The sequence below is a fragment of the Chenopodium album genome, chromosome 25 (genome assembly GCF_948465745.1).
Source record: "Chenopodium album chromosome 25, dcCheAlbu1.1, whole genome shotgun sequence".
Lineage (NCBI taxonomy): Eukaryota > Viridiplantae > Streptophyta > Magnoliopsida > Caryophyllales > Amaranthaceae > Chenopodium > Chenopodium album.
Genome location: NC_137858.1, coordinates 777,052 through 803,600, shown reverse-complemented (window position 1 = coordinate 803,600; position 26,549 = coordinate 777,052). Strand labels below are relative to the sequence as shown.

General features: G+C 38.4%; 5 protein-coding genes across 5 annotated transcripts; 3 read left to right on the top strand and 2 right to left on the bottom strand.

The window, feature by feature from the left end:
- The first annotated feature begins 270 nt into the window (after nt 1-270).
- On the top strand, nt 271-5,309 carry LOC145614676 (65-kDa microtubule-associated protein 3-like). The gene is made up of 13 exons (XM_081669746.1): nt 271-684; nt 812-907; nt 1,722-1,928; nt 2,013-2,261; nt 2,496-2,705; nt 2,780-2,935; nt 3,025-3,184; nt 3,289-3,440; nt 3,528-3,615; nt 3,833-3,906; nt 4,067-4,141; nt 4,233-4,467; nt 4,539-5,309. The coding sequence occupies exons 2-13, from the start codon at nt 836-838 to the stop codon at nt 5,009-5,011; spliced, it is 2,151 nt and encodes a 716-aa protein (XP_081525872.1). The 5' UTR covers nt 271-684; nt 812-835; the 3' UTR covers nt 5,012-5,309.
- A 4,810-nt stretch (nt 5,310-10,119) lies between these two features.
- LOC145615011 (ATP-dependent DNA helicase 2 subunit KU80-like) lies at nt 10,120-17,071 on the bottom strand. Its single transcript, XM_081670094.1, has 12 exons — nt 16,964-17,071; nt 15,949-16,041; nt 15,678-15,729; nt 14,645-14,776; nt 13,594-13,997; nt 13,174-13,460; nt 12,881-13,076; nt 12,513-12,716; nt 11,350-11,517; nt 10,844-11,272; nt 10,499-10,629; nt 10,120-10,304 (listed from the first exon to the last, which is right to left on the bottom strand). Exons 1-12 carry the CDS (start codon nt 16,976-16,978, stop codon nt 10,280-10,282), a joined length of 2,136 nt encoding a protein of 711 aa, XP_081526220.1. The 5' UTR covers nt 16,979-17,071; the 3' UTR covers nt 10,120-10,279.
- A 712-nt stretch (nt 17,072-17,783) lies between these two features.
- LOC145615065 (uncharacterized) lies at nt 17,784-20,970 on the top strand. Its single transcript, XM_081670143.1, has 6 exons — nt 17,784-18,062; nt 18,180-18,305; nt 18,804-18,882; nt 18,965-19,057; nt 19,150-19,263; nt 19,369-20,970. The coding sequence occupies exons 1-6, from the start codon at nt 17,848-17,850 to the stop codon at nt 19,420-19,422; spliced, it is 681 nt and encodes a 226-aa protein (XP_081526269.1). The 5' UTR covers nt 17,784-17,847; the 3' UTR covers nt 19,423-20,970.
- A 28-nt stretch (nt 20,971-20,998) lies between these two features.
- LOC145615687 (putative xyloglucan galactosyltransferase GT11) lies at nt 20,999-22,144 on the bottom strand. Its single transcript, XM_081670744.1, has one exon. It carries the CDS (start codon nt 22,142-22,144, stop codon nt 20,999-21,001), a length of 1,146 nt encoding a protein of 381 aa, XP_081526870.1.
- Nucleotides 22,145-22,739: 595 nt separating this feature from the next.
- LOC145615685 (uncharacterized) lies at nt 22,740-25,349 on the top strand. Its single transcript, XM_081670743.1, has one exon. It carries the CDS (start codon nt 22,740-22,742, stop codon nt 25,347-25,349), a length of 2,610 nt encoding a protein of 869 aa, XP_081526869.1.
- The last annotated feature ends 1,200 nt before the right edge of the window (nt 25,350-26,549 follow it).

The following is a 26,549-nucleotide window of genomic DNA, read 5'->3' as shown; positions in this document are numbered from 1 at the left end:
CAAGTCGTAAAACTGGTTATCACTACGACCTTATGGATCATTGAGTTTAAATGTCGTGCTGCAAATTTTAAAATGTAATATGCACACTGAATTTGTACATAATCTTGCTAAAAAACATCATAAGAATGTGTGATTGGTGCCATATTCATGTTGACCTCTTGTGTTAAGAAACTTTTATACACGAAGTAAAACATGATTTCAAAATCGTTTTTGTTTTTAATACCAATACGCCAATACTTGTGGACAATCCTGGGCAGAAATGTCAATAACTCTTCATTGCTCCATATTAGGGCAATAAATACAATAAAGAAAAACAAAATGAGATAATCATGCAGCCAAGCTTGTAAATATTTTGCCTCAAAAAAAAAAAAAAAGAAAAAAAAGCTTGTAAATATTTTTGAAATTTAAAAAAACATTAAATATCACCAAAAATCCCTCCCTAAATCTCCTAAAACCCCGAAAAAAACGGAAATTTCTTCCTATCTTTTCTCAATTCTCATGTCAGTCTAACGACCTCTTCACTCAATCCCTTCTTTCTCTCTCCTCTTCTTCTCTGTCCTAGCAATAGCACTTAGCATTACTAGCTTAATCACAAATAACTAAAGATTAGGGTTTCATCTTAAACCCTAAATTTCGCTAAATTCCTCAATTACAGTTCAACGATCAAAGTCTCATCATAGTCACGTAAATTTCTTGATCAATTTTTTTAATTTTTCTATTTTTGATCATTTTTCGTATAATTTATTCACTAATTATCGAAATTTCTAACTTATTTGCATAATTTTATCGTACAATTTTTATAATTTTGCAGAGAAATTGGGTGCAATTTCAAACAATGGATATTCGGAAAAGTAGCGTGTTTCTTAGAATGGAAACCACTTGCGAGTCTCTTCTAATTGAGTTGAAGGTTCTTTCTTATTCTTTCATAATAATTTTTTTGTATACTGTAGTTGCATGTTGATCCATAATTTAGGTTTTTATTTTCTAAATAATGATGATTTTCAATGCATGTAAAACAGCAATTATGGTTTATAATGCTGAATTAGTGTTATTTAATTCTTTTTATTATTTCTTCTTGAATAGCATGTCAAAAAAAATTGTAATTGGAATCATTTGGTAAAATTTCTTAAACTAAAGTGTTATGTTACTTGTGTATGAATCATATGGTAGTATGGTACACTATAATTCACTGCCTTTCCAATGAAAAGTCATTTATAATCATCGTAAATAAAGGTTACTCGTAAAAGTCACGTACTACAGCACTAGTGTACAAAATGTTGTGTCGATATTAAAATGCACCAGTCTAAATGTCTAATACATGGTTTGCTTGATCCGTAAAAGTTCTTGCTTTTTTTATTTGGTTTAATATCTGAATAAGGATTACCTTGTGTTTTTACTTTTTTTAGTAAGATTTTATGTATGCATCATAGTCCAATTTTCTTTTTCTCAGGAATATGACTCCAATAAGTAAATATACCATTTAACTCTTGGACTTTTTAAAAGGATTTAACTCTTGGACTTGTGCACTCATTAGGAGCAACCAATCATGAAATGAAACCCACAAAAAATTAAGTACTCCGTATTAACGTTTTAATGTAATGTGATTTTGGTTAAGGTGTTAGTAGAGTTGCATATGATAGCTTGAATTCACTTGACTGATTTTCAAGCCTTGTGAAAAGTGTGTGTAATTGTTTTGTAATGTTGATTTTTTTGTAAATTAGGAAATATGGGATGAAGTAGGAGAAGACGAAAGTGGAAGGGATGCCATGCTCTTGGAAATTGAGCAAGAGTGTTTGGAGGTATATACTAGAAAGGTTGATCAAGCATACCAGTATAGGGCTCAGTTACGTCAGGCAATTGCTGACGCGGAGGCAGAGCTTGCACATATTTTCTCTTCCTTGGGTGAGAGACCCATCAATGTAAAGCAGGTTAGATTAAATTTACATAATGACATGAATTAATTTACTAGATTTTTTTCAATCATCTTTGTGATTAGTGTTTTTGATGTTCAGCCTGATCAGAGAGCTGTTGGGTTGAAGGAAGAATTGAATATGATCATTCCTTTTCTGGAGGAAATGAGGAAGAGAAAGAGTGAAAGAAAGCAGCAATTTGTAGAAGTTTTTGATCAAATCAGCAACATCTCGACTGAGATTCATAGGTCTGCAGCTGATTCTGGTTGCCAAACTGTGGATGAGAATGATCTGAGTTTGAAGAGACTAGAAGAACTGCACACCCGACTTCTTGCACTGCAGAAAGAGAAGGTTTACTTTCTTTCTGTCTTGTTTGTCTAACAACTATCACCTGTCTTGTATCTTTGGCTTAGTTATGTCTGGATTAGTAACACCTAGCAACATTGATCCAAACTGTATCCAAAAGCATATGATCTGGATTTATCCCAAACCAAAAGTGACAAACCTGAAAGTATATGTACTAATATGATGAAGTCTCTGTACTATTTGTATATTTGATCGAGTTTGGACTTGCTTTTGTGCCAGAGTGACCGTCTGAAGCAGGTTCTTGACAATTTGAGCACTCTTAATTCATTGTGTGCGGTGCTTGGCATGGAGTTTAGGGACCAGATCTGTGACATAAATCCCACTCTTGATGATTCTAAAGGGATCAGAAACATTAGTGATGACACAATTCAAAGGTTATCTAATGCCATACATAGCTTGAGAGAAACCAAAATTCAAAGGCTTCGAAAGGTTAGTGTTTGAAGCAAATTTTGGTTCAACTTTTTTATGTTTAAGGCCACTATTAACATGGAGCGGTATGCCAGCTTCAAGATCTTGCTAGCACGATGCTGGAGCTGTGGAACTTGATGGATACTCCACCAAATGAGCAGCATATGTTTCATAATGCAACCTCCAAGATAGCTGCTTCAGAACCTGAAATTACTGAGCCCAATTGTCTTTCAATGGATTTTATCAACCATGTATGTTGTTATTAAGAATCATAATGCAAATTTCTATTTAATACGCTTCTTAAGATGATACTGAATATGGAGTATTTGGTTATTTTTAGGTTGAGACTGAAGTGACAAGACTTGAAAACTTGAAATCGAGCAAAATGAAGGAACTTATTTTGAAAAAGAAGTCTGAGTTGGAGGAGATATGCCGGCAAACACATATGATTATAGATGCACAGAGTTTGAAGCATTTTTCAGTTGAAGCTATAGATTCTGGTAATTATTTTAGCTTGAAAAGTGTGAATGTACTGTACTTTGTAATACAGTGAAGTTATCTTGATTTACACTGAAAAAGTAATCATGATTTTGTTCCTCTACAGGTGCCGTTGATCTCTCTTATATGCTAGAACAAATGGAACTTCAAATCTCAAATTCCAAAGAAGAGGCTTTTAGCAGGAAAGATATACTTGAAAGAGTTGAAAAATGGAAGGCTGCATGTGAAGAGGAATCCTGGCTAGAGGAGTACAGTAGGGTGAGTGTGGCATTGTTGTTTGGCTAACCTTTAAATTTTGTACATTGCTAACTTCTCTTCTTCTCCAATTGATGCTTCTATTCTCAGGATGAAAGTCGTTATTATGGTGGAAGAGGTGGACACCTCAGCTTGAAGCGTGCTGAAAAGGCCCGTACACTGGTCAACAAAATTCCAGGTATCTAATCTGCTTTGACTCTTCTTTAGCTTCTTTAACTCCACAAACCTAAAGTTCTGTTCGACTTAGTTTTATACCTTCCTTGGCTTTACAAATGATCAAATCAAATATCAAGTTCTTACATTAATTAAGTTTTATATTGTTAAGGCTATACTAGGAGCAATGCAAGATTCAGAAGCCTTATTGATATCTTTGTTATGATTTGTGTTTGGAACAGCAATGGTAGATACCTTGACTTCAAAAATCCAGACATGGGAGAAAGAAAGAGGAGCAGAGTTCTACTATGATGGGGTAAGCACTCAGCTCCATATCTAGTATATTTTTTTGGGGGGTTTGTCATATTAAGGTGATTTCAAATTCCTCTGCCTTTCATTCATATCCTTAGTCATATCTATTCCATGTATTTTGAATTTAGAATTTTACTAATGCATGAATACTATATCCTGTTCAGCTCCGGCTACTCTCTATGCTTGAAGACTACAGCATGTTAAGGCAAGAAAAGGAGAAAGAGCGTCAGAGACAACGAGTATACCCCCTGGCCTTTTCCACAGTAGTATTTTTTCGAGAATCAGTTCTGTAAAGATTTAGTAACTTATCATAAAATCACATTTGTCCAGGATCAAAAAAAACTTCAGGGAAGACTCCTAGCAGAGAGGGAGGCACGTTTTGGTTCAAAACCCAGTCCAACAAAAAGTGTTAAGAAGGCTCCTAGATATTCAATGAGTGGAGCGGCTGCTGCTAACAGGAGATATTCTGTCAGTGGCGCAATGTTGCAAAGACAAAACTTCAAACCTGACAGAACTGCTCTTCATTCACATCCTATTAAAAAATTAGCCCAATTCCAAGATGAAGGTATTTATACTTTGTTTTTGTTAGTTTTTGCTCTTGAAATCAACTCCCGAACTGAAGTTGATATAATGCAGGCAAGAGAAACAATATGCCTTCTGGTCAACTGCACAAGAAGCAGGCCAAAACCACAAATTCAAAAGATTTTGGATCACCAAAGAAACGCAAGCCTTTTGCTCTCATTCAAGATCCTGTTACTGCAGCTGTGCACCCAACCAATACACCAGAAAAGCAGAATATGACACCTTCAAAAACACTTTCTGCTGGAAACATTCCAATAAGCACACCATCCAAGTTAAAGTCGGATGAGAAAGGCAACAACAGCAGCACCCCAAAAAAGGTGGCAACTCCTGTGAAAGTCAGCCCATCAACGCTGTCCATTAGGTCTGCTTCTCCCTACACTCCGGCTTCTGTTAAGGCAGTAGAAGTAGAAAAGGATTACAAACCTGAGTATTCCTTTGAAGAACTAAGAGCTGGATATTTCCTGCCTCAGAAGACAGCAATGACTGCATTGCAATATATAGATGGAACCTCACCAATTATTAGTTGATCATCAAGCGATTTTGATGTATGTTAGGTTGTTCAGATTTCCAAATAGATAGACTGGTTGATGTTAGAACTATCTTATTTGTTATAATATATCGGATATGTACACCAATTCTTGAAGAAGCTGTTTGCTCCATTACATTCTGTTTCTGTTGGTCTTTCAGGCAGACGGGTAGACACAAAGATAAACATAATGCAGGAAACTTTAGCTTAAGATCTTAGCAGTTAGCAGTGGTAATGTATGCAAATATGTTGCATCGAAACGACAATAGTTGTAAACAAAAGAACATTCATTTTAAAAGATACAGATGAGAAGTAATTAGGATACTTCATTCTATACACTGGTGTTCGAGTAAAATTACAAGAGTTAATCACAAATAGCCTTACGAACTTCTTTTAGCCATTAGGTTTTGAGTAAAGGTCACAGTTAATGTTGAATAATGATGTATAAATTTTTAGGTGAATTTTAAAGAAAGTGGTACTGTAATGACAACAAAGGTCGTTTGATTGTCACAAATGAATACATGATAATGTTGTTGAACATACCATTAGCTTACATTTGCAATGGATGAGAAAATAGCCGGTAACTTTAACTTGTTTTACTCCCGTACAAATTAGGCAAGATTATTTATAAGGCGACTTCATTTTTTTTTTAATAATATTGTGTGAAACATGTATTATTACATAAAAATATCACATTCTCAGTATCATTATAAACCTATAATGAAAGCCTTAATATTAAGAACTAAGTAGTACAACAACTACAAACTTTAGGGGCCTCAGGATCATTAGTCACAGGTCCACAGAAAGATCTGATGCCAGGCGATCCTAAATTAGAGCATTTTGAAGCACACTCAGCTTGCGTTTCACATTGCCCTACAGTCTTGCAATACTCTAATTCACTATCTTCACCTATTTTTCATTCATGAGAAATTAAATTAGTTGACAAAAAATCCGGACTCAATTTATCTATCCGGATTTATTATCTAATACGATTTAAATGCTCGTATGATTTTGGATTAGTTTATAATTGTCGTATTCTAAATACTTTCATTTAAATTGAGTGACTGCGAGAGTGTAAAGAAAAAGAAAATTAACAAGTATAATAATGATTGGAAACTTTTAAGTAAAAAGAATCGTACGAGGTTGTAATGATTTTAGTAATGAGCTTATGAGTATAAAAATCACAATGGTATAATGAACAACATGAAAAAAAAAAAAAGGCAATTTATTTTATGTACAACCGATTGTATAAAGTGTACGGTAAAACCAAAGCTATATGTTTGCCCAAGTGATTGCACCTTGTGTGTACAATGTACATACTTGCAAAGGGGGCATATTTACTCTTTTTATTACTCCTTTATGACACTTTCTTAATTAAAGTTTTAGCATTTTAACAAGGAAAGTACTCCATTAGTTTCTATTTGGTAATAAGGAAAGGAAAAAAGCAAAAGAAGAGAAGAAAAACTATGTACCTTTGCAGTGAGCGAAGAAGATGAATGTGATTAAAAAAGCACAGGTAAATTGGAGTTTTGGGGATGCCATTTGAGTACAAAAACAATGAATGCTTGGTATTTTTTTTTTTTTTTTTTTTTTTTTTTTTTGGTATTTTACTTGGTACCTATCAATTCTAACAATAACTTTATATAGTGATGAATTATACAAATGTTATCAATTATTGTTATAAGTTACTTTTTATGGAAGATAACATTCGTAAATATTAATTACAATATCAATTCATATTATGCAAATGTGAAAGGAATATTTAATAATTCTTCAAAATAGTTAATGTATATGTTACTTGATTAGTATATCTAATTACATCAGGAAAGATGGCTTTTATGATTCAGAACGGTACATCTAATGGACAAGTGAGCAAAATACACTCTTGGTAAATTGGGAAGTTGTATGAAGTTGGGATAATGTTTTAACACTCGATAGTTCATACATAAAGTTGTACTTGGAACTTTTCTAGTGAAGTCATTTGTTCATACATATTGTACTAAGAGCTTTTCTAGTGAATTTATAGATTATGTCATGTTTGACGATTAAATGTTGGTTCCTACTTTTCGTATGGCATTATGTTAAATCAATTTGAAGTTCAATGTTTTTTGGCAGGTGATGCGGTGCAACCATTCAATATGTCTTTAAACGGTCAATTTACCCGTTCGCAACTTGAACCGATTTCGTAAACTCAAGCCTACCACGGACATTTATGACAACATATAATGATCATATATGGTTCCAAACGGCATTATATGACTCTAAGATATATCCCTTAGAGCCTCAATACTTTTCGCCACCTGGCCCCATAACCTCAAGAATTCCACAAAAAGCGTGGATAATAGCCTTCAATTTTGGAATTTTTTGACCTTTGTTCGCCCAGAAATAAAAATTAACGAGATGTTTACCATGGTCCCTAATACCCTCCGGGAGTCCATTTGGGTGGGTGGAAACATCAAATTTGCCTTAAAACGGTCAATTTACCAGTTCGCAACTTGAACCGATTTCGTGAACTCAAGCCTACCATGGACATTTATGACAACATATAATGGTCAAAAATGGTTTCAAATGACATTATATTACCCTAAGATATATCCCCTAGGTCCTTTAGAATTTTCGCCATCAGGCCCCGAAACCTCAAAAATTTCTCAAAAAGCGTGGATAATAGCCTTTAATTTTGGAATTTTTTGACCTTTTTTCGCCCAAAAATAAAAATCGCGAGATGTTTACCATGGTCCCTAATACCCTCCGGGAGTCCATTTGGGTGGGTGGAACCATCCAATTTGCCTTAAAACGGTCAATTTACCAGTTCGCAGCTTAAACCGATTTCGTGAACTCAAGCCTACCACGTACATTTTTGACAACATATAATGGTCATAGATGGTTTCAAACGGCATTATGTCACCCTAAGATATATCCACTAGGGCCTAGAGACTTTTCACCACCAGCCCTGTAACATCAAAAATTCCTCAAAAAGCGTGGATAATAGCCTTCAATTTAGGTATTTTGTGACCTTTTTTCGCCCAGAAATAAAAAATATCCGAGATGTTTACGATGGTCTCTAATACCCTCCGGGAGTCCATTTGGGTGGGTGGAACCATCCAATTTGCCTTAAAACGGTCAATTTACCATTTCACAACTTGAACTGATTTCGTGAATTCAAGCCTACCATGGACATTTATGACAACATATAATGGTCATATATAGTTTCAAACGATATTATATGACCCTAAGATATATCCCCTAGGTCCTTTAGACTTTTCGCCACCAGGCCCCGAAAGCTCAAAAATTTCTCAAAAAACGTGGATAATAGCCTTCAATTTTGGAATTTTTTGTCCTTTTTTCGCCCATAAATAAAAATTGCCGAGATGTTTACCATGGTCTCTAATACCCTCCGGGAGTTCATTTGGTTGGGTGGAACCATCCAATTTGCCTTAAATCGGTTAATTTACCAGTTCGCAACTTGAACCGATTTCATGAACTCAAGCCTACAACGGACATTTATGACATTATATAATGGTCATATATGGTACCAAACGGCATTATATGACCCTAAGATATATCCCCTAGGGCCTCAAGACTTTTCGCCATCGGGCCCCGTGACCTCAAAAATTCCTCAAAAAGCGTGGATAATAGCCTTTAATTTTGGAATTTTTGACCTTTTTTCGCCCAGAAATAAAAATTGCCGAGATGTTTACCATGGTCCCTAATACCCTTCGGGAGTCCATTTGGGTGGGTGGAACCATCCAATTTGCCTTAAAACGGTCAATTTACCAGTTTACAACTTGAACCGATTTCGTGAACTCAAACCTACCATGGACATTTATGACAACATATAATTGTCATGTATGGTTCCAAACGACATTATATTATCCTAAGATATATCCCCTAGGTCCTTTAGACTTTTCTCCACCAGGCCCCGAAACCTCAAAAATTTCTCAAAAAGCGTGGATAATAGCCTTCAATTTTGGAATTTTTTGTCCTTTTTTCGCCCATAAATAAAAATTGCCGAGATGTTTACCATGGTCTCTAATACCCTCCGGGAGTTCATTTGGGTGGGTGGAACCATCCAATTTGCCTTAAAACGGTCAATTTACCAGTTCGCAACTTGAACTGATTTCGTGAACTCAAGCCTACAACAAACATTTATGACAACATATAATGGTCATATATGGTTCCAAACGGCATTATATGACCCTAAGATACATCCCCTAAGTCCTTAAGACTTTTCGCCACCAGGCCACGTAACCTCAAAAATTCCTCAAAAAACGTGGATAATAGCCTTCAATTTTGGAACTTTTTGACCTGTTTTCGCCTGGAAATAAATGCCAAGATGTTTACCATGGTCCCCAATACCCTCCGGGTATCCAATTGGGTGGGTGGGACCATCCAATTTGCCTTAAAACGGTCAATTTTCTCGTTTTCGTACACACCTCTCGTATTGGCTATAAGCTTTCAAGGGGCCTATACGTAGCCGTTTAATGGTCATATATGGATCGAAACAATATTATATGACCCCGGGATGCATCCTGTAATGTTCCATAAAATTCCAACACCGGGTCCTGACACCTTCTAAATCGCTTCGATTTTGTGTATTACAAATTTACAACCTTCATATTTGGCTTCCGTATATCATTTTTCACCCAGTGAGATTATGCATCCCAATACTTCCGAGATGCTCCCAAAGGGCTTTGGGAGTCATAAATAGTGCCCCGGAACCATCTTATTCATCCTTAATCATCATGTCTTAAGGGCCTTAGGAGTCGTAAATAGTGCCTGGAACCCGGTATGTACAAAGAGGTCATGTTAAATGCATCATGACTCGTGACCTTAGTCGGGGAAAGAAATCCTATTTAGTTATGTACTTCCTATGTTGTTAGAGTGCGCGTTTGGTTAGAAAATTATTGTATTTGTATACAGTGTTTTCCTTTCCAATTCTGCAATACGGAGTCGTAAATTAGATTTAAAGTGGTTTGTTATCCTTCTAAACTTTAATATCAAACTACTTAACCAAAATTACTGCTTACGAATATGTAATGCAACATGAGATGGTAAATTTGGTTATTGCAGTTGCCTGCAGCAAAATTTACATTGGATATATGTGATTACAAAATACTGGAACCCCCATCTCCCCTTGGAATAAAAGTTTGACAAGGAAACTGCAGAGTGCGTCGAGTGTCTGAGGCATCCTCCTTTCCGGATATGTACACCAGTTCAATTAGGCAACAAGTAGTTATTCGACCTTGGGCTCTTTGGTAACCAGAAAACTTCACGCTGCTTCATCTGCCACATCACTGCAAAGAGACAATAATTAGATGTAAATCTGCAATGTGAAGGTAACCAGTAACGAGCTGTTACCAGAAAACCCCAAAGGCCAAAATTTTATATGTATAATAATAGATGATGATGATGATGATGATGATGATGGTCACGGTGTGAAATTCAGGCAAAAGGTAAAGGTGGCTAGCAGAAAGAATACTAATCAAACCTGTCTACGGCTTCTGATTTTGTGATTAATGTCATCCCTTTTAAGTCAAGGAGCTCATAAAAATCATTCAGACCATGCTCCTTGCAGAATCTACAAAGATACTGTAGATAATCGTTGAATTGTTTTGGTTCCTACAATAAATAAACTTAATATTCAAAACAATGCTGGTGATCATCCAACCTTCAGTAAAGCAAAAGTCCAAGCAACACATACTGTGAAATACTTTGATGTTATTTCAATTGTCACGTCCAAATGTGACAAAATGAGAGGCACACAAATAATAATAAAAAAAAAATAGAAAAAAAAGACTGCAGCTCATTTGCAAAGGAAAATTCAGAGGCATACCTGTTCAAGGACACAGCCTTTTCGAAGGGCAACGAGACACTCGACAGCTTTGTCATAGTTACTTCCTCCAATTGAGTCCTCTAAAAGTTCAAGAATTTTGCTTCGCATACCTTTGATCGCTTTACTTATCCAATCTGGGCTATCTCTACGAGATAACATAACTTCAAAATCCTGGACTGGGGTAATGTTCCCAATCTTCTCAACACTAACAGAAGTATTATTTGCCAGAGCACTGGATGGCTTCTCAACAAAGACAGAAGATTTATTTGCCAGAGCACTGGATGGTTTCTCATCACTGATCTCAGCCTTAACTGCAGTATTATCATCGGTGGTCATTAATGTTTTCCCCACATTATGGTCTTCTGCAGCCTCTTTCTCATCATCTGACCCAGATGGCTTCTCTTTGACTGACCTAGTTGATTTCTTCTTCTGTTAAAGTAGGAAAAGTTAGTGCCCCATAAACAGTGACAATGTTTACAAAGAGCGTGTAAGCCAGATCTCCCCACCGTAGTGTTATCCTTTAATTCAAAGCATCTTCGAAATTCATCAATGACAGACTTGTTTTGAGATAGTAATTCTGCATCAGGCTCAGTTATTTTTTTCAAGGCTTCATCAAGTGGAGGCACAGCAGCATCTGGGTCTTTTGCTTTTAGTTCAAGAAAGTGATAATACCGCTGCACAGACATAAGATAGCTAGCCAGTTAGAGAATCTTATTAATCAATGATGCAATACAGTCAAAACAACTTACCATCAAGAGATTAGATAGCTCAGTCCCTTATGACTGAAACTCAGCACACCGCCTTTACAATTTTAGGTCATCTTATCATATTATGGCTAATCCTTCCCAGTCCTCTCAGCCCTCTCTGATAATTTTGGAAGGGTATCTATTTCAAAGTAGCTAATCAAGAAAGGAGAACAGATAGCCATAACAGTTAGCATTCACATAGATAATAATCATGCCAGAAAATGATCTTCATTCATTTGCAACTGGCACTACCAGATTATTAGTGTCTAATCAATCAATCATTCAATAATATAAAGATAAGCCCCTTAATTTTTCTATCATCAAAATAAAGCAATAGGCACAGTCCTTTTAAATTTTTAATCAATTGACCATGCTAAACATTCATTCATATCCCTTCCACATGAACAGTATAGGACTAGAGGTGTAAAAAATGACCCGGTCTGATCCAATCTGATCCGAAACTACCCGATTCGGGTTTCGACTTGCATGGACACAATGATTTAGCAGGACTCAACTTTGAAATACACCCGACCCAAAACTCACCAAACCCGGCCCCGAGTACCCGAATTGACACCGCTATATAGGACCAGCTCGGGAAGAATGAATTCCAAACTCATCACTGGTTGAGTCAGAGGGCCACACATGGGCATAAGGATTTAAACCAATTTTGTTTCTATTATAATTTCATAATATTTTTTAAAAAAGGATAACAACCAAATTTAAATACGTCAGAAGACTGAGCATATAATTTAATAAAAAGATAAAATAGAAGTGAATAAAACTGTAAGAGTACTGCAATATTATTTAGGTCTGATAACCCCGGTGAAAAACATAAGATCCTTGATTCAGTTATGCAATAATCCCCTCAACCCCCACGAAACACATATTTTATAGCATGAATAGACAGAACTATAAGAAAGTACCTCGAGAACAGGATTTGGTGTGAGGTCCGGCTTTAAGTTCTCCTCTTTGGCAGGTGGTGCAAGGTCAAGCATCATTACTAGATTATCAGCAGCTGCCTGCTGTTCTTCAGTTGGCTGAAATGTTGGGAGATTTTTGAAAGAAGGAAAATGGAACTCTCGAACATCCTCAGTAAACGGGAGTACATTGAAGTACAATGAATCAGCCTTCACACATAGCATATACAAAATCACACAAAGGCGGGAAAAATAAGACTGTAAACAAAGTTAGAAAAAATAAAAAAAAAACCAAAAAATCTTAGGATAAATGAATAAAGAGCGGAATATGCAGGTAAATGAATATAGATGTGAAACTGGAAGGGAAGACTTACAATATTTTCCTTCACAGACACATTTGGTGTCAAGACTCCAATCACAACACCTGACTGTCCTTGCCTCCAAACACAGCGAACTATGGCAACCTTGTTCAATTCCTTCATCGCTCTAGCTAATGCAGAAATTGCAGTAACAGCTTCTCTCTTGCCAGGTTCAGCAATGAATATGTTGACATCTTTCATGTAATATTGGCTGTTAACATGAAAATTAGAGATTCAATTGTTGATTTTTTTTTCTTCTAAAAGGCAACAGAAGATTGCAAATCCAGCTTAAACTAAATATTCCTCACCGTAGTATGTTTTTAGCATCAGTGAATCCTAGGAGCTTCACACTCTTCTCTGGTTTGAATTTGACAGCTTCCCATGCATCAGATGATACAGGAACCACTTCTGGTCCATAACGATAACCCTTGATCCTTTGCTCTGGAGGCACAACTGTTTCAGGGTCATTAATGCTTCTATATTCATAGTCCACCTTGATATCACGGGTGGCAAATTTATCAGTTGCAGGTGCTTTATCTGAATACTTCTTTAGGGTAGGAAATTTTTCTTCGGAAGTTTTCTTGTATACCCAGACCTATTGTTTGTTGTTGTCAAGTAATAAGGAAAAAATAAAAGTCAAATTCTCACTTTTTGTGCAAAAAAGTACAAACTATAGAGAATAATATCTAACTGCATTCAACCATACCATGAAAGATTATGTAACATACCTTAATCTTCAGTGCAGAGCTCACTTCAAGATCACCCCTGAATATTGTAACAGGGGCTATGCTCCGAGTCCTGAGTGCTCCTAACAATGAAGTTGCACTTTCAACATAAAGAGTCTTTGCCCAAGTTCTCTTTGTGAAAAGTTCTAATAGTTGGTCATTCTCATCCATAACGTTCTTATCAGCATCACCACTTAGCTTCCCTCTAACTACTACACATTCCAATTTTATAGCCTGCTCAGTCATTTGCTGAGCAATAGTGCTGACCTGATCTTCTTTTGTGCCTTCATATGGATCTCTAAGACGAGAGAGTGCATTAGTGATTAGGCAAAGGCGTTTCTTCCCCTTGTTAGTTGGTCCATACTTCTTTATTAGCATATCCATACCAACAATAATTGCATCAAGAACTAACAATAAAGTCAAGGCCTCAAACATATAATCAAAAGAATGTATGTAACAACAGCAGTTATACAATCAGTAATAATTTACAACAAAGCAAAGAAAATAAACTATAGCCTACTGACTCGATCCTAATTCCTAAGTGCAACAACAGCTGAGAATAGCTACATTTGCTCCAGTCAGGTGTGATCAGTTTATATATATATATGCATCACTGAGAGGAATCAAGAAGTAGAGTCTAGGTATTGACAAAACCTCCTACCCCAGGGGCCAATCAAACTGGTTCGAGAGTACAGGGAGTAAAATGACAAATTTGGGTGAAGAAACAAGGACAAAATAGTCATATAGGAAAAGGTACCTATATTGACGAATTTCTCCATTTAGATTCGTAGTTAGGTAACTTTCATAAATGATAGGTCCCTGACTAATGCAACTGGGGGAGCAGATGCAGAAGGTTGATCTGGCATCAAAACTAACAGAAAGGACAAGAATGCATAGGCGGAAAAGAGGAGTAAAGTCAATTAAACTAAATCACATATATAGGATAAGGTATTTTGTGAAAAGATTTCTGAAGAACCAGTCAAACCCTTCAAAAACTTAGAACCAAGCATAAAAATGAGAGCACAAAAACAAAATAACTAATCATGAAAGATACAATCACCAGGAACCGTTCCTCGTGGAATCTGATCCAGTACATCAACCAGATCTCCATCTACAACTTTTATACTCCTCAGAACCACAATGTTTTCATATCCACCAACTTCTTTAGTGAGCTCATTGTTTGTTTCTGTAATGCAAATCAAATGACTTGTCAATGAAACAATATATAGGCTTTCAATACCACACAGAAAAAATATAAGGCGATAAAGTGAAAAACTGAAGAGTTATTTGCTGCACTGAGTCTTTTTCCCTTCTATATTCATCTTGTTTTCTCTATAATATGCCCCAACTTACCTTTTTTTTTAAAAAAAAATTCAAATTTCAACAAAGACACCATTGACAAGATTACAGAATATACCTATTTTTTAAAAATTCAAATTTCAACAAAGACACCATTGACAAGATTACAGAATATACCAAGTATACTAACATTATCAAAGCACAAAAGCTGTTTACACATTACATAGATCAGTTTTGCATGTTGGGTTGTTGGGACATGTATGTTCGTGATGTATTGTGACCACTGAAAAGGGTTATATAAGAGTTTCTAGGTGATTATGTTAGCAAACAATGGAGTATATCCCCATTCAGGCACATTATGAATGAGCCCAAGCTAGCCTGTTTCTAAGGCTACTTCAGTTTGCAATGAAGTCAAGATAGATGTTCCTATATAGGCCATGTGTGTTGTGGCCATAATTCAAAACAGACTATTGGCCCAATACCCAAAAAGGAATCTCTCACCTAGGGGGCTAGGGTAAGGTAGAGAATGTCAAATGGACATAACATTGCTGTACTAATGTACTACTGCAAAGATGTTTCTAAATAGACTTGACCCAAAAAAGCATTGAATAGTCTACTATTACGGAGCAAACAAGAAAAAGGATGCAAAGTAAGGTAGTAAATGTAAGATGTGTAAAGTACCTAAAGCAGAATTAAGGGGCAATAAACAAACAACATTCACACAAGCATGAACTAATGCATAACATGAGAGTGATAAATGTATAACAAGAAAGTGTAAGATAAGATACCTGCAGTTCCAAATAAGACAATTCCCACTTCATCATATTTGTTATAAATCAGCTGCAGACACAGTAAATTAACACTTCAGACCATGTTTCAGTACTTTATTATTCCATTCAATAATAGTCAGTTTACAGGAAGCACATCATCAATTCATCACAGAAAACATTATCATTAATTGGAGAATGACAAAAAAAACATTAAGATACAAGAAAATCCTTTGGATAATAAAAGGGGGTGATGGTCAGATGGAAGAGTGTAGAGTAATGACATATTAACCTTCTTCTCCAAAAGCATGGCACAAACTTTCTCAACTTGTGGAAGAACACCATGCATTTTTGGACCAACATCAAGCAATAGGACCAGTGATTCCTGTCATCGAAAAGGTATACAGTAGGTAAACCATGAAATCAGAAGTAGCTAGCAAATCCAAATATTATAAAACGCTGTCTTAACTACTTCGTCTCACAGCAAACTGACCAAAGCATTGACAATTACTACTTTGTATTTTCCTAAAATGTAATACCAGAGAATGAGACCGGCAAGAACTGAGAAAAAAAATGTTAATCTTCCTGAAATTTACGTCTTTGTACCCATAAGAAATGCTAAACAACTCCTAGTAGCCACCTATAAGATACTTTCTCCATATTCAAGATGTCTTGTTCACCGCGAGTACATGAGTGAACCTCACTAAAAGCTTCACTATCTCCAATTCAGTTCATAATCAATATGAACAATGTTATCTTCAGCTTTTTATTTCCGGGTTGGGGAACGCATCATGACAAACCGGTATAATTCGAGTAACACGAATGTTCAATTGCTCAGTCCTCAAACAGATGAAACAACCAAATCTCACATAACAACACGCCTAAATCCATCCTACTCTCTAAAAAAAATCAAGCTAACAACTTTGAGCTTATGTTAAGTCAATTCAACCTCACTAGGGAATAACCTCCATAAAATAGCATCGTCTAATTTCAATTTTACAAGTAAAAACCAAAATTAGCATGTTCTTCGTCTCAAAATTATAGCACATTCATGCAACAAATTATATTAATTACAAAACCTCAAATTCGCTATATTTCAAGTTTTCAGCAATCCATTCACAAAATTTAACAATATTCACACCAAAAATTAAAAAATTAAGCTAAAAAATAGCTTGAAAAGTGTATTTCAATAGTACAGATAATGAAATTCAGTAAATTATATGCTGAAAAAACTACTAATAAAAACAGCAACAAAAACCCTTAAAATCATCAAAATTGAAAATGAAAAGTAAATGGAAAGGAATTACCTTGTTGCGAGCCATCGTTAATTGAGGGAAGAGAGAGAATTACAGAATTGTTGATTGAGGAAGTGAGAGAGATTGCTGAAGACGCTTCAATGTGCCATGAAAATACGGAGACTTTTTGAGATACTACACTTTTCTCAGAATTTTGCCGCTTAAAGTACCTACTTGGCCAAAAGTTTGTAATTTCCGATTAAGTCCCACATTTTTTTCTTGTGTTATGCTCGATTCACCCTTTGAAATAATGCGTATTCGCCTATTCGGGGACTAGTTTTTAGTGGTTAGGTTTCATTCCTATTTTAATTGTTGTTATGGGGGACGAATACGGGCCTTTTCTATCAAGTGTAGCACCACAATTTTAAAAATAATGAGAGATTGTTATTTGCACTTGAGTGTCAGGGTGCACTGTTATCCGTATTTTTTTCTTATTTTGATAACTGTTTTTAATTTAATCATCAAATGAGACTAAATATTAACCTTGGATGTACGGTGCACCCGTGTGTATATTACAAATTCCAAAATATAGTGGCTCATTCGAAATTAGAAACCAAATTGTTTTGAGTTTTCGACTAGTCAAGCTCAATACATTGTGCTTATTAGCTTGACAAATAGACAAATATTGTTATTTTTGTTTATTTTTTACTTAATGATAAAAAAACGTGTGTTAACCTTCTCTTAAAAAGTATTCGTGTGTTAGCCAACGTGTCCAATCAAAACAATACAAAACTTGTTTATTTACATGCTTCTTTGGGCAACGGTCCTTGGGCCTTTATTCACCCACCAAAACAACCCAAACTACAAAACATCTCAACAACACAAACTTCTCAAAGAGAGAGACACACACACTCACACACACACACACACACACACCAAGAAAAGAGCTTAAATCAATGGCATCAATGGCACATTCAATCAGCTACCATTTCACCCACAAAAACATCATTCAAAAACAAAACAACCATCGTTTTATAAACCCCTCTCTAAATCTCAGCATCCTCTCTTGTCAACAAGAACAACATATAAAGCCCAATGCCCCAATTAATCGAAGGGAAATCATACTAAGAAGCAGTGAATTTGCTACACTTGCAGCAATCTTCCATTTCAGGTCATTCTCAATATTAATTCTAGTAATTATCTGCTTATATTTTACATTTGAAATTGATTCTCATATTTAAATCCATGGTTTAATGATAATTTGTTGTTGTTTCTTAAAATTGAACAGTGGAACAAAACCAGAATATTTGGGAGTGCAAAAGAATCCACCTTCATTGGCCTTATGTCCTGCTACTAAAAATTGTCTTTCCACTTCTGAAAACTCATCTGACACTTCCCATTATGCCCCTCCTTGGTAAGTTTGCTTTTTTATTTTTATAGTTTTCCTGCAATTTTTGAGTTTTATCAATGAGCTGAATAATCTTACTGATTGTATTTTATTTGGGTCCTCTCATATTTGCACAATGAATAGTGTAGGTTAGGTGGGTTTGGGTTAGTCTAGCTTGTAAATTATTCCCTTTGTCAAGAATTAGCGGTCGCATTGACTTTATAACTTGAACTAGTTATGTGACAACTGAATTTGGACGCATTGACATTATAACTTGAACTAGTTACGTGACAATTGAATTGGACGTCACATAGGTGGTGATTTATTACTATTATTAGTAGGAATGTAGGATTAGATTTATTCATAGGGGTAGAAGTGTCAAAAGATTTGAGAAAGTTGGTAACTTTGGTACAGTTTGGTTGATTAGTAAGACATTCAAGGATATGTTAATGTAGCAAAGAGTTTCTCCTAGGTGTATTGGTTATATAATAGTAATGGGATTTTTTTATCATATGCAACTAACAGGAACTACAACCCTGAAGAAGGGAGAGGGAGCAAGAAACCTGTGAGTAAAGAAGTGGCAATGCAGGAGCTTCTTGCAGTTGTAAGGTTTCTCTACTAAACAGTCCATGAAAAACTGCTGGTGTTTTTTGTGGTAAATTAAATAATGGTCACTATATTTGCAGATTGAATCAACAAAACCGGAGAATTTCACACCAAGAATCATGGAGAAGAAAGATGATTATGTGCGTGTGGAATATGAAAGTCCCATAATGGGGGTAGGTTATTAGCACAACTATGTAGAATTGCTAAATAATCTAAGCATGGGAACAGAAATTGACTTGCAGTACATGTGCTTTCATTTGTGTAGTTTGTTGATGATGTTGAGTTCTGGTTTCCTCCGGGGAAGAAGTCAATTGTGCAGTATCGTTCTGCATCTCGTTTAGGGAGTTTTGATTTTGATATGAATCGAAAAAGAATCAAGGTGAAAATTTATATCATTGTGTAGTTAGTTTCAGATTTCATTTTAGTTTTGGTTTAGTTGATCTTGCACTTCAGGATGGGTCTTGATGAATGGTTGTTGATGCAGGCATTAAGGCAAGAGCTGGAGAAGAAAGGATGGGCTTCAGAAAATACTTACTAGCCATAGTTTATGAAGTCTCAATTTATGTGGGAGATTCAGTTCTTCTCTTAGTGATTTGATTCCATTTCCCTTTACGAACAATCAGGAGGTATTAAAGAATAAAATGCCCAAGTAATGCTTCCAAACTGACTCTAATGGAACCTGCTTCTTGGGTCCTTTCCACCCTGTAATTGTTTTCTAAAAACTGAGTCCTCTGGAGAACTACTGATAGCAAAATCAAATGCATCATCTATTGTTCCAACTTATGACGTGCATATATGATACTTGAAATCAGCCTCAATACCTCCTCTCTCATAGCTAGTTATCACAGCATCCTTAAAGATTTACTGCAGAACCTCTTCAACACTTACAGTCCCAATTTTCTTATGCCCCTCCATCGTTTTGCATTATAAGTGAATAACTGGTGTAGCATTAGACAAGTGCCAGAAGTATTTACTGTAATACAAGTATACAACTGATCCTGGGAGAAAGAAAACAGAAATACAACCTGCCAAAGTTTGAATGAAAAGTGGAACGCCTTGTGTCTGAATCTGCAGGGGGTTGCTGACAGAAATTAGACATCATATATTCACATATGCCTTGATGATATGATGTGGGCTGTTGCAGTTACCTGTTTGCAATGATTTCCTGAGGCATTCTTACACTGACTGATATGCTCCCTTCAGACAGAGTACATATGAGCGTATGGTCCTGTAAGTGAAGATAGAGCTCTTCTCGTCCTTCTCACCCCTTGTGCCACTGTAACACCTCATTGTCATTTGAGGGGTTGAAATAAGTTGAGTATGGCACCGCAAAATCATTGTTGGCTTAAGGGCTCAAATCTACTGTTTGCAACATCATGTTCTTGGCTTCGGACAAATTCATGAGCTTGATTGTAGTGCATCAGGTATAGCAGAAGGGACACTAGGTAATGCCAATAAATCTGTTGGAGTTAGCTTGGATACGGGAGCAATGAGTTTGTGAGAGGGAAAGAAGTCAGAGGTTATGTATATGGAGTGATCAGCTAGGAAGGAGATGAGCAGAAATTGGCTGCGATTTATTTGACTTTGTATAGGGATCAGTGTCCAGCCACCCGAAGGCCTGGAGTTTTAATCTCCTTATTGATGATGTAATTGCATTGCTATGCAACCAATTATTAATTTCCCCCCAAATTTCTTCTTCCTCAGTTCTACAAATCTGAATTTTCAGTCCTGTGTTATGTTTATCGAGTTTTTGTTTCCACTGGTTAATAGGTCTCATGGTGAAGTATTGTGCTGCATCTTGTTTCGGCAACTTTTTTCGGTGCCAAAAGAAAAAAAAAAATTTGAAGGTGAGCTGTTTCAGATCCCATATTATAGTAGTTTTGATTAAATGGTGCTGACTGTGGCAACTAGGCATAAAGGCAAGAACTGAAAAAATTCGATAAAGGACTGGCTTCGGAGATTACTTATTAACCATGGCTCATATGGTCTTATTGTAGATTTGTAGGGATTACATTATATTATTTCCCTTACAAATCAACTGCTATAGTATAATAGGGATTATTGAAAAGAAATAGGCAGTAAATTTGATTGTATACCCTCATCTGGACTCGACTTCACTGCTTGCTTCTGAAGAATGAATCCCATTCATGTTTTTCGAGTTTTCCTGTCAAGTAATATTTCCAGGTCGACTTCTCTGGGAACCTGCTTCTTGGGTCCTTCCCTTCTTGAATTTGTCTCCTAACATCCTCAATTCTCTCGAGGACTCTCTTGACAGTGATATCAAATGCATCTTCAGTTTTCAACTTATGGCGCGCATATATGATACTTGGAATCAGCCCTATTACCTTCTCTCTCATAGCTGTCACGACATCTTGAGATATCTGATGCAGAACCTCCTCAACATGAATCGTCCCATTTTGTATCCCCTCCATTGGTATGAAAACCGAATAGCTTGTGTAATTCTTAGGCAAATGCCAAAAATATTGGACGTAAGCTGATCCCGGATGAAAGAAAACAGGTATACAGCCAGTCAAGATGGCATCAAAAGTGGAACGCCTTGTGTCTGAATCCCCTGTAGGCTGCAGGCAGAAATCAGACATCAAAAATGCCTTGATGATATTTGCAGGGTTGTTGCAATTGGCTTTATTTTTCGGAACGCAGCTAACCAATTTGCATTGATTTCCTGGTGCATTCTTACATTGACGGATAAGCTCCCCTCGGATTGAGCCTTTATAAGAGCGTGTTGCCCCTGCAAACGCAAATAGGTGAGCTCTTCTCGTCTTCCTTACTTTTTCCTGCCACTGCAATACCTCACTGTCATTCGAGGGGTGGAAATCAGTTGGGTTTGGGACTGCAAAATCATTGTTGGCGTAGGGGCTTCCTTCTACTGTTACCATTGTCATGTTCTTGGTTTCGGGCAAATTCATGAGCTTGCTACCCCAGTTGGGACCAATGTAGGTTGGCCTCCTAAGATCCCAAGTGACCCTCCCAGAAACAAAGAAGTGATCCCAACCAAACACGCGTGCCCACTCAGGTCTTCCCCTTAGCCAGTTTGTAAAATCCAAGGCTCCCTCGTCTTTGATTGATGAGCTAAACCCTCCCCATAGATGCCGGGTTACCTCTAGCCCAGGGTAAAAGGGTGCATAGATAGCCGAGGCCAAAGATGAGTTATCAGTTAAGCACTCGTATTGCTTCATCCTACTATGGAATATCATCTCCAAGATAAACTGCGTAGTTGCATACCAACTTTCCCCTGACATCACACTTTCAGAATCCTCTGAACTGGCATTAAGCTTTAGTGTTAGAATCCGCCTCTTTAACTATGTATCCCCTTCCCTTTTTATTGTATTTTCCCTTATGTAATGTCTCTTAAGTCTTTCTTTTTACTTTCTAGGCTCTAGGGAGAATTATTGTGTTACTGTCATTCCAACGTTCACTTGTATTCCTCTAGTAATACTATATAAAGCTCTTTAGGGAGCGAATGGTTATTGAATCTAAGCTCCCTACCCCTTTGCCTTGCTTTAAGACTTGTGTTGTTGTTTAAGCCTTTATAGATATTGTGCTTGCCTTGTCTTGAAGCATCCCCCACCAAACTAAGAAACCTTCAAGAGACGCCTTTCCTCGTCGGTTCCGCTTGTGCCCGCTTTGAAGTATCGGCCGTCACAAGCCCCGACTCCGCACCCGTGGTTAACGAGTGCTCCTTGAGATACACTTGGTCCGTGTTGCTGTGTGCTCACGAACCTCTTCCGTTCTAGGCTTGCGTCTTTGTCCTCAATTGACGAGGGCGCGCCGCACGACCCGGTGTCAAAACATCCGGACCGTGACAGTTGGATTAAGAGCCAGGTTGCTCGAAAAATGGCTGACAACGAGACGCGAGAATATTCGTTGGAAGAACGACTTGCATGGCTTGAAGGCAAGTCGGAAGAGTGGGATATGTTGGGAGAAAGATTGCCCAAGCTCGAGGATATTGTGATAAAACAAGCCGAGCAAATAGAGAGGCTTGCTTCGACGGTAGATGGGTTGACGGAGCAGCTTAATTTTGTGCAAAGCCTTGCTGATGAGGCACAAGACAAATGTGCAACCTTGATGCATGCTCAACGAGGACTTGGGGGAGGCGGAAGTGCTAGAATAAAACCTCCCAAACCTCGGACCTTCAATGGCACGAGAGATTCGAAGGAAGTGGATAACTTCATTTTTGACATGGAACAATACTTCCGCATATGCCAGTTAGAGGACGGACTAAAAGTGGATACTGCCACGATGTATTTAGTGGATGACGCCAAACTCTGGTGGCGCACAAAGTACGCCGATATCCAAGCTAAAAGGACGTCGGTAGACACTTGGGAAGATCTAAAGAAAGAATTGATGGCTCAATTCTACCCAGAGAACACTGAGTTCGTGGCTCGCACCAAGCTTGCAACCTTGCAACACAAGACCTCCATTCGAGAATATGTAAAAGAGTATTCGGCGTGCATGTTGGAGATCCATGACATGACGGAGAAAGACCGGTTGTTCAACTTTGTGCGAGGCCTGAAAGATTGGGCCCAAAGGGAGATATGGCGCCAGAAAATTGATACCCTGTCAGGTGTTATAGCGGCAGCTGAAAGGTTGATGGATTACTCATCAGAAAGGGTGCCTACCCAGAAGAAGGGAAACATGGGGTCAGCTTCAAGTACTCCGAAGAGCACTAGTGGGAACTCTCAGGCTAGCTCGAACAGCGTAGGAAACAGATATAGGAGTGGGGGAGAGGACTCACGGAAGAGCGGAGTTGCGGCGTCCACAAACAGAGGTGGGTCCTCCGGCTCATCATCATGGAATAAACCCCTCACTTGCATACTCTGTCGCGGACCACATAAGTGGTTCGAGTGCCAACACAAGGCGGAAATAGACAACCTCCAGAAGAAGCTCTCCTCAATGTCCTCAGAACATACCAAGGGGGATGACAAAGAGGAGGAGGTGGTCAGTGAAGAAGAGCCCTCTAAGTTGGGGGCAGTATACTATATGTGTGCAATGGGAAAAGAAACATCCGAGAACAAGAGCCGAACCACCAGCTTGATGTACGTGGATGTCTTGATAAACGGGAAGAAAGCCCGGGCAATGGTTGATACGGGAGCCACTCACAATTTTGTTACAAAGCAGGAGGCAAACAGATTAGGCCTGAAGGCCGTGTATAGTGGAGGTCGAATGAAGACCGTTAACTCTGAAGCTCAACCAACTTGCGGGGTGGCAAGGAACGTGAACACGAAGATTGGAGAGTGGAGTGGGACTCTAGATTTCACAGTGGCAACAATGGATGATTTTGAGCTGGTTCTAGGGATGGACTTCCTACACACCAGTAAGGCTGTCCCGATGCCCCACCTAGGGTCCTTACTTGTGACAAGCCACCAGCCATGCCTCTTGCGGACACACACTAAAGCTGAAGAAGGAAAAGAGCTTAAAGGTCCCCTCCTCTCTGCGATGCAACTCAAGAAGGGGATTAGGAGGAATGAGCCTACGTTCCTCGCTACTCTCTCAATGAAGGATGTAGAGGAAGAGGGGGACGTCCCCGAGGTCGTGAGAGAGTTACTTGGGGAATACTCCGATATCCTCCCTAAGGAGCTCCCGAAATCTCTCCCCCCTCGAAGGGCCATAGATCACAACATTGAACTGGCGCCTGGTGCCAGACCACCCGCGAGAAGTCCCTATAGGATGGCCCCTCCAGAGCTCGCAGAGTTACGCAGACAATTGGATGGGTTGTTAGAAGCCGGATTTATCAGACCTTCCAAGGCTCCCTATGGTGCGCCGGTCCTTTTCCAGAAGAAGCAGGATGGTAGTTTGAGATTGTGCATCGACTACAGAGCTTTGAACAAGTTGACAGTGAGGAATCACTATCCGATCCCATTGGTGGCAGATTTGTTCGACCAGCTAGGAGACGCTGTGTACTTCACCAAGCTTGATCTAAGGTCTGGCTACCATCAAGTTCGAATTGCTCAAGGGGATGAGCCGAAGACGGCCTGCGTCACCAGGTACGGGGCGTTTGAGTGGTTGGTCATGCCATTCGGGCTAACAAATGCCCCTGCAACCTTCTGTACATTGATGAATCAAGTCTTTCACGACTATCTAGACAAGTTTGTGGTGGTCTACTTAGACGACATTGTCATCTTCAGCAACACCCTCGAAGATCATTTGGAACACTTGAGGAAGGTGTTCGAAAAATTGAGACAGCATCACTTGTTCGTGAAGCGAGAGAAATGTGCTTTTGCAAAGAAGGAAGTAAGCTTTCTTGGACATTTTGTAGGAGGAGGCCGCATAAGGATGGATCCTAAGAAAATCCAAGCCATTAGTGATTGGCAAGCTCCAAAGAACGTTTCTGAGTTAAGGTCGTTCTTGGGGTTAGCTAATTACTACCGCCGATTCATTCAAGGATACTCTGAGATAGCAAGCCCTCTAACGGAGTTGTTGAAGAAAGATAAAAAGTGGGATTAGTTAGAGAAACAACAAGGAGCTTTCATCAAGCTCAAAGAAGCAGTAATGAAGGAGCCGGTTCTAGCGCTCCCTAACATCAACAAGCCGTTTGAAGTTGAGACGGATGCGTCCGATTATGCCTTGGGCGGGGTCCTACTCCAAGATGGACACCCAATTGCGTATGAGAGTCGGAAGTTGATTGATGCAGAAAGGAGATATGCAGCACAAGAAAAAGAGCTCTTAGCCATCGTTCACTGCTTGAAGGGATGGAGACACTACTTGTTGGGTTCGAAGTTTATTGTTCGCACCGATAACACGGCCGCTAGCTACTTCCTCACCCAACCAAAGTTAACGGGCAAGCAAGCTCGTTGGCAGGAAGCCCTTGCCGACTTTGATGTGGAGTTCACATATAGACCGGGAGCAAGCAACAGAGTCGCTGATGCCTTGAGTAGGCGTGCTGATCTTGCCGCAACTTACAAACTGGCCCCCATGACTGCAAGCAGTATTGCCACGTCGATTAGGGATCAAGTACGAGCTTACCTTCTAGATGATCCGATGACAACAACAATAATGAAGATGATTGAAGAGGGAAAGACCAGGCGTTTTTGGATGGAAGATGGGCTCCTCTTCACCAAAGGTACAAAACTTTTCATCCCGAAAGCCGGCGGGTTAAGGAAGATGTTGTTGAGAGAATGTCACGACACTTTGTGGGCGGGACATCCAGGTTGGCAGCGGACTCTAAGCTTACTCTCCATGGGGTATTATTGGCCTGGGATGAAGGACGATGTCATGAACTACACTCGGACCTGCTTGGTTTGTCAGCAAGACAAGGTGGAACGTCAGAAACCCGGAGGCCTCCTTGATCCCCTCCCAGTGCCGTCTCGTCCGTGGGAAAGCATATCGATGGACTTCATCAGTGGTCTCCCCAAAGTAGATCAATACTCAGCTGTAATGGTGGTGATCGACCGATTCTCAAAATACGCCACCTTTGTTCCCTTGCAGAAGGCCTGTGGTGCTGAAGAGACGGCATCATTGTTCTTCAAACACATTGTGAAGTATTGGGGGCTACCACAAAGCATCGTCAGCGACCGAGACACAAGATTCACGAGCATATTCTGGACTGAATTGTTTAAGCTAATGGGATCAGACCTAAACATGTCTTCGAGCCACCATCCACAATCTGATGGGCAAACAGAGAGATTCAACGATCTTTTGGAGGAA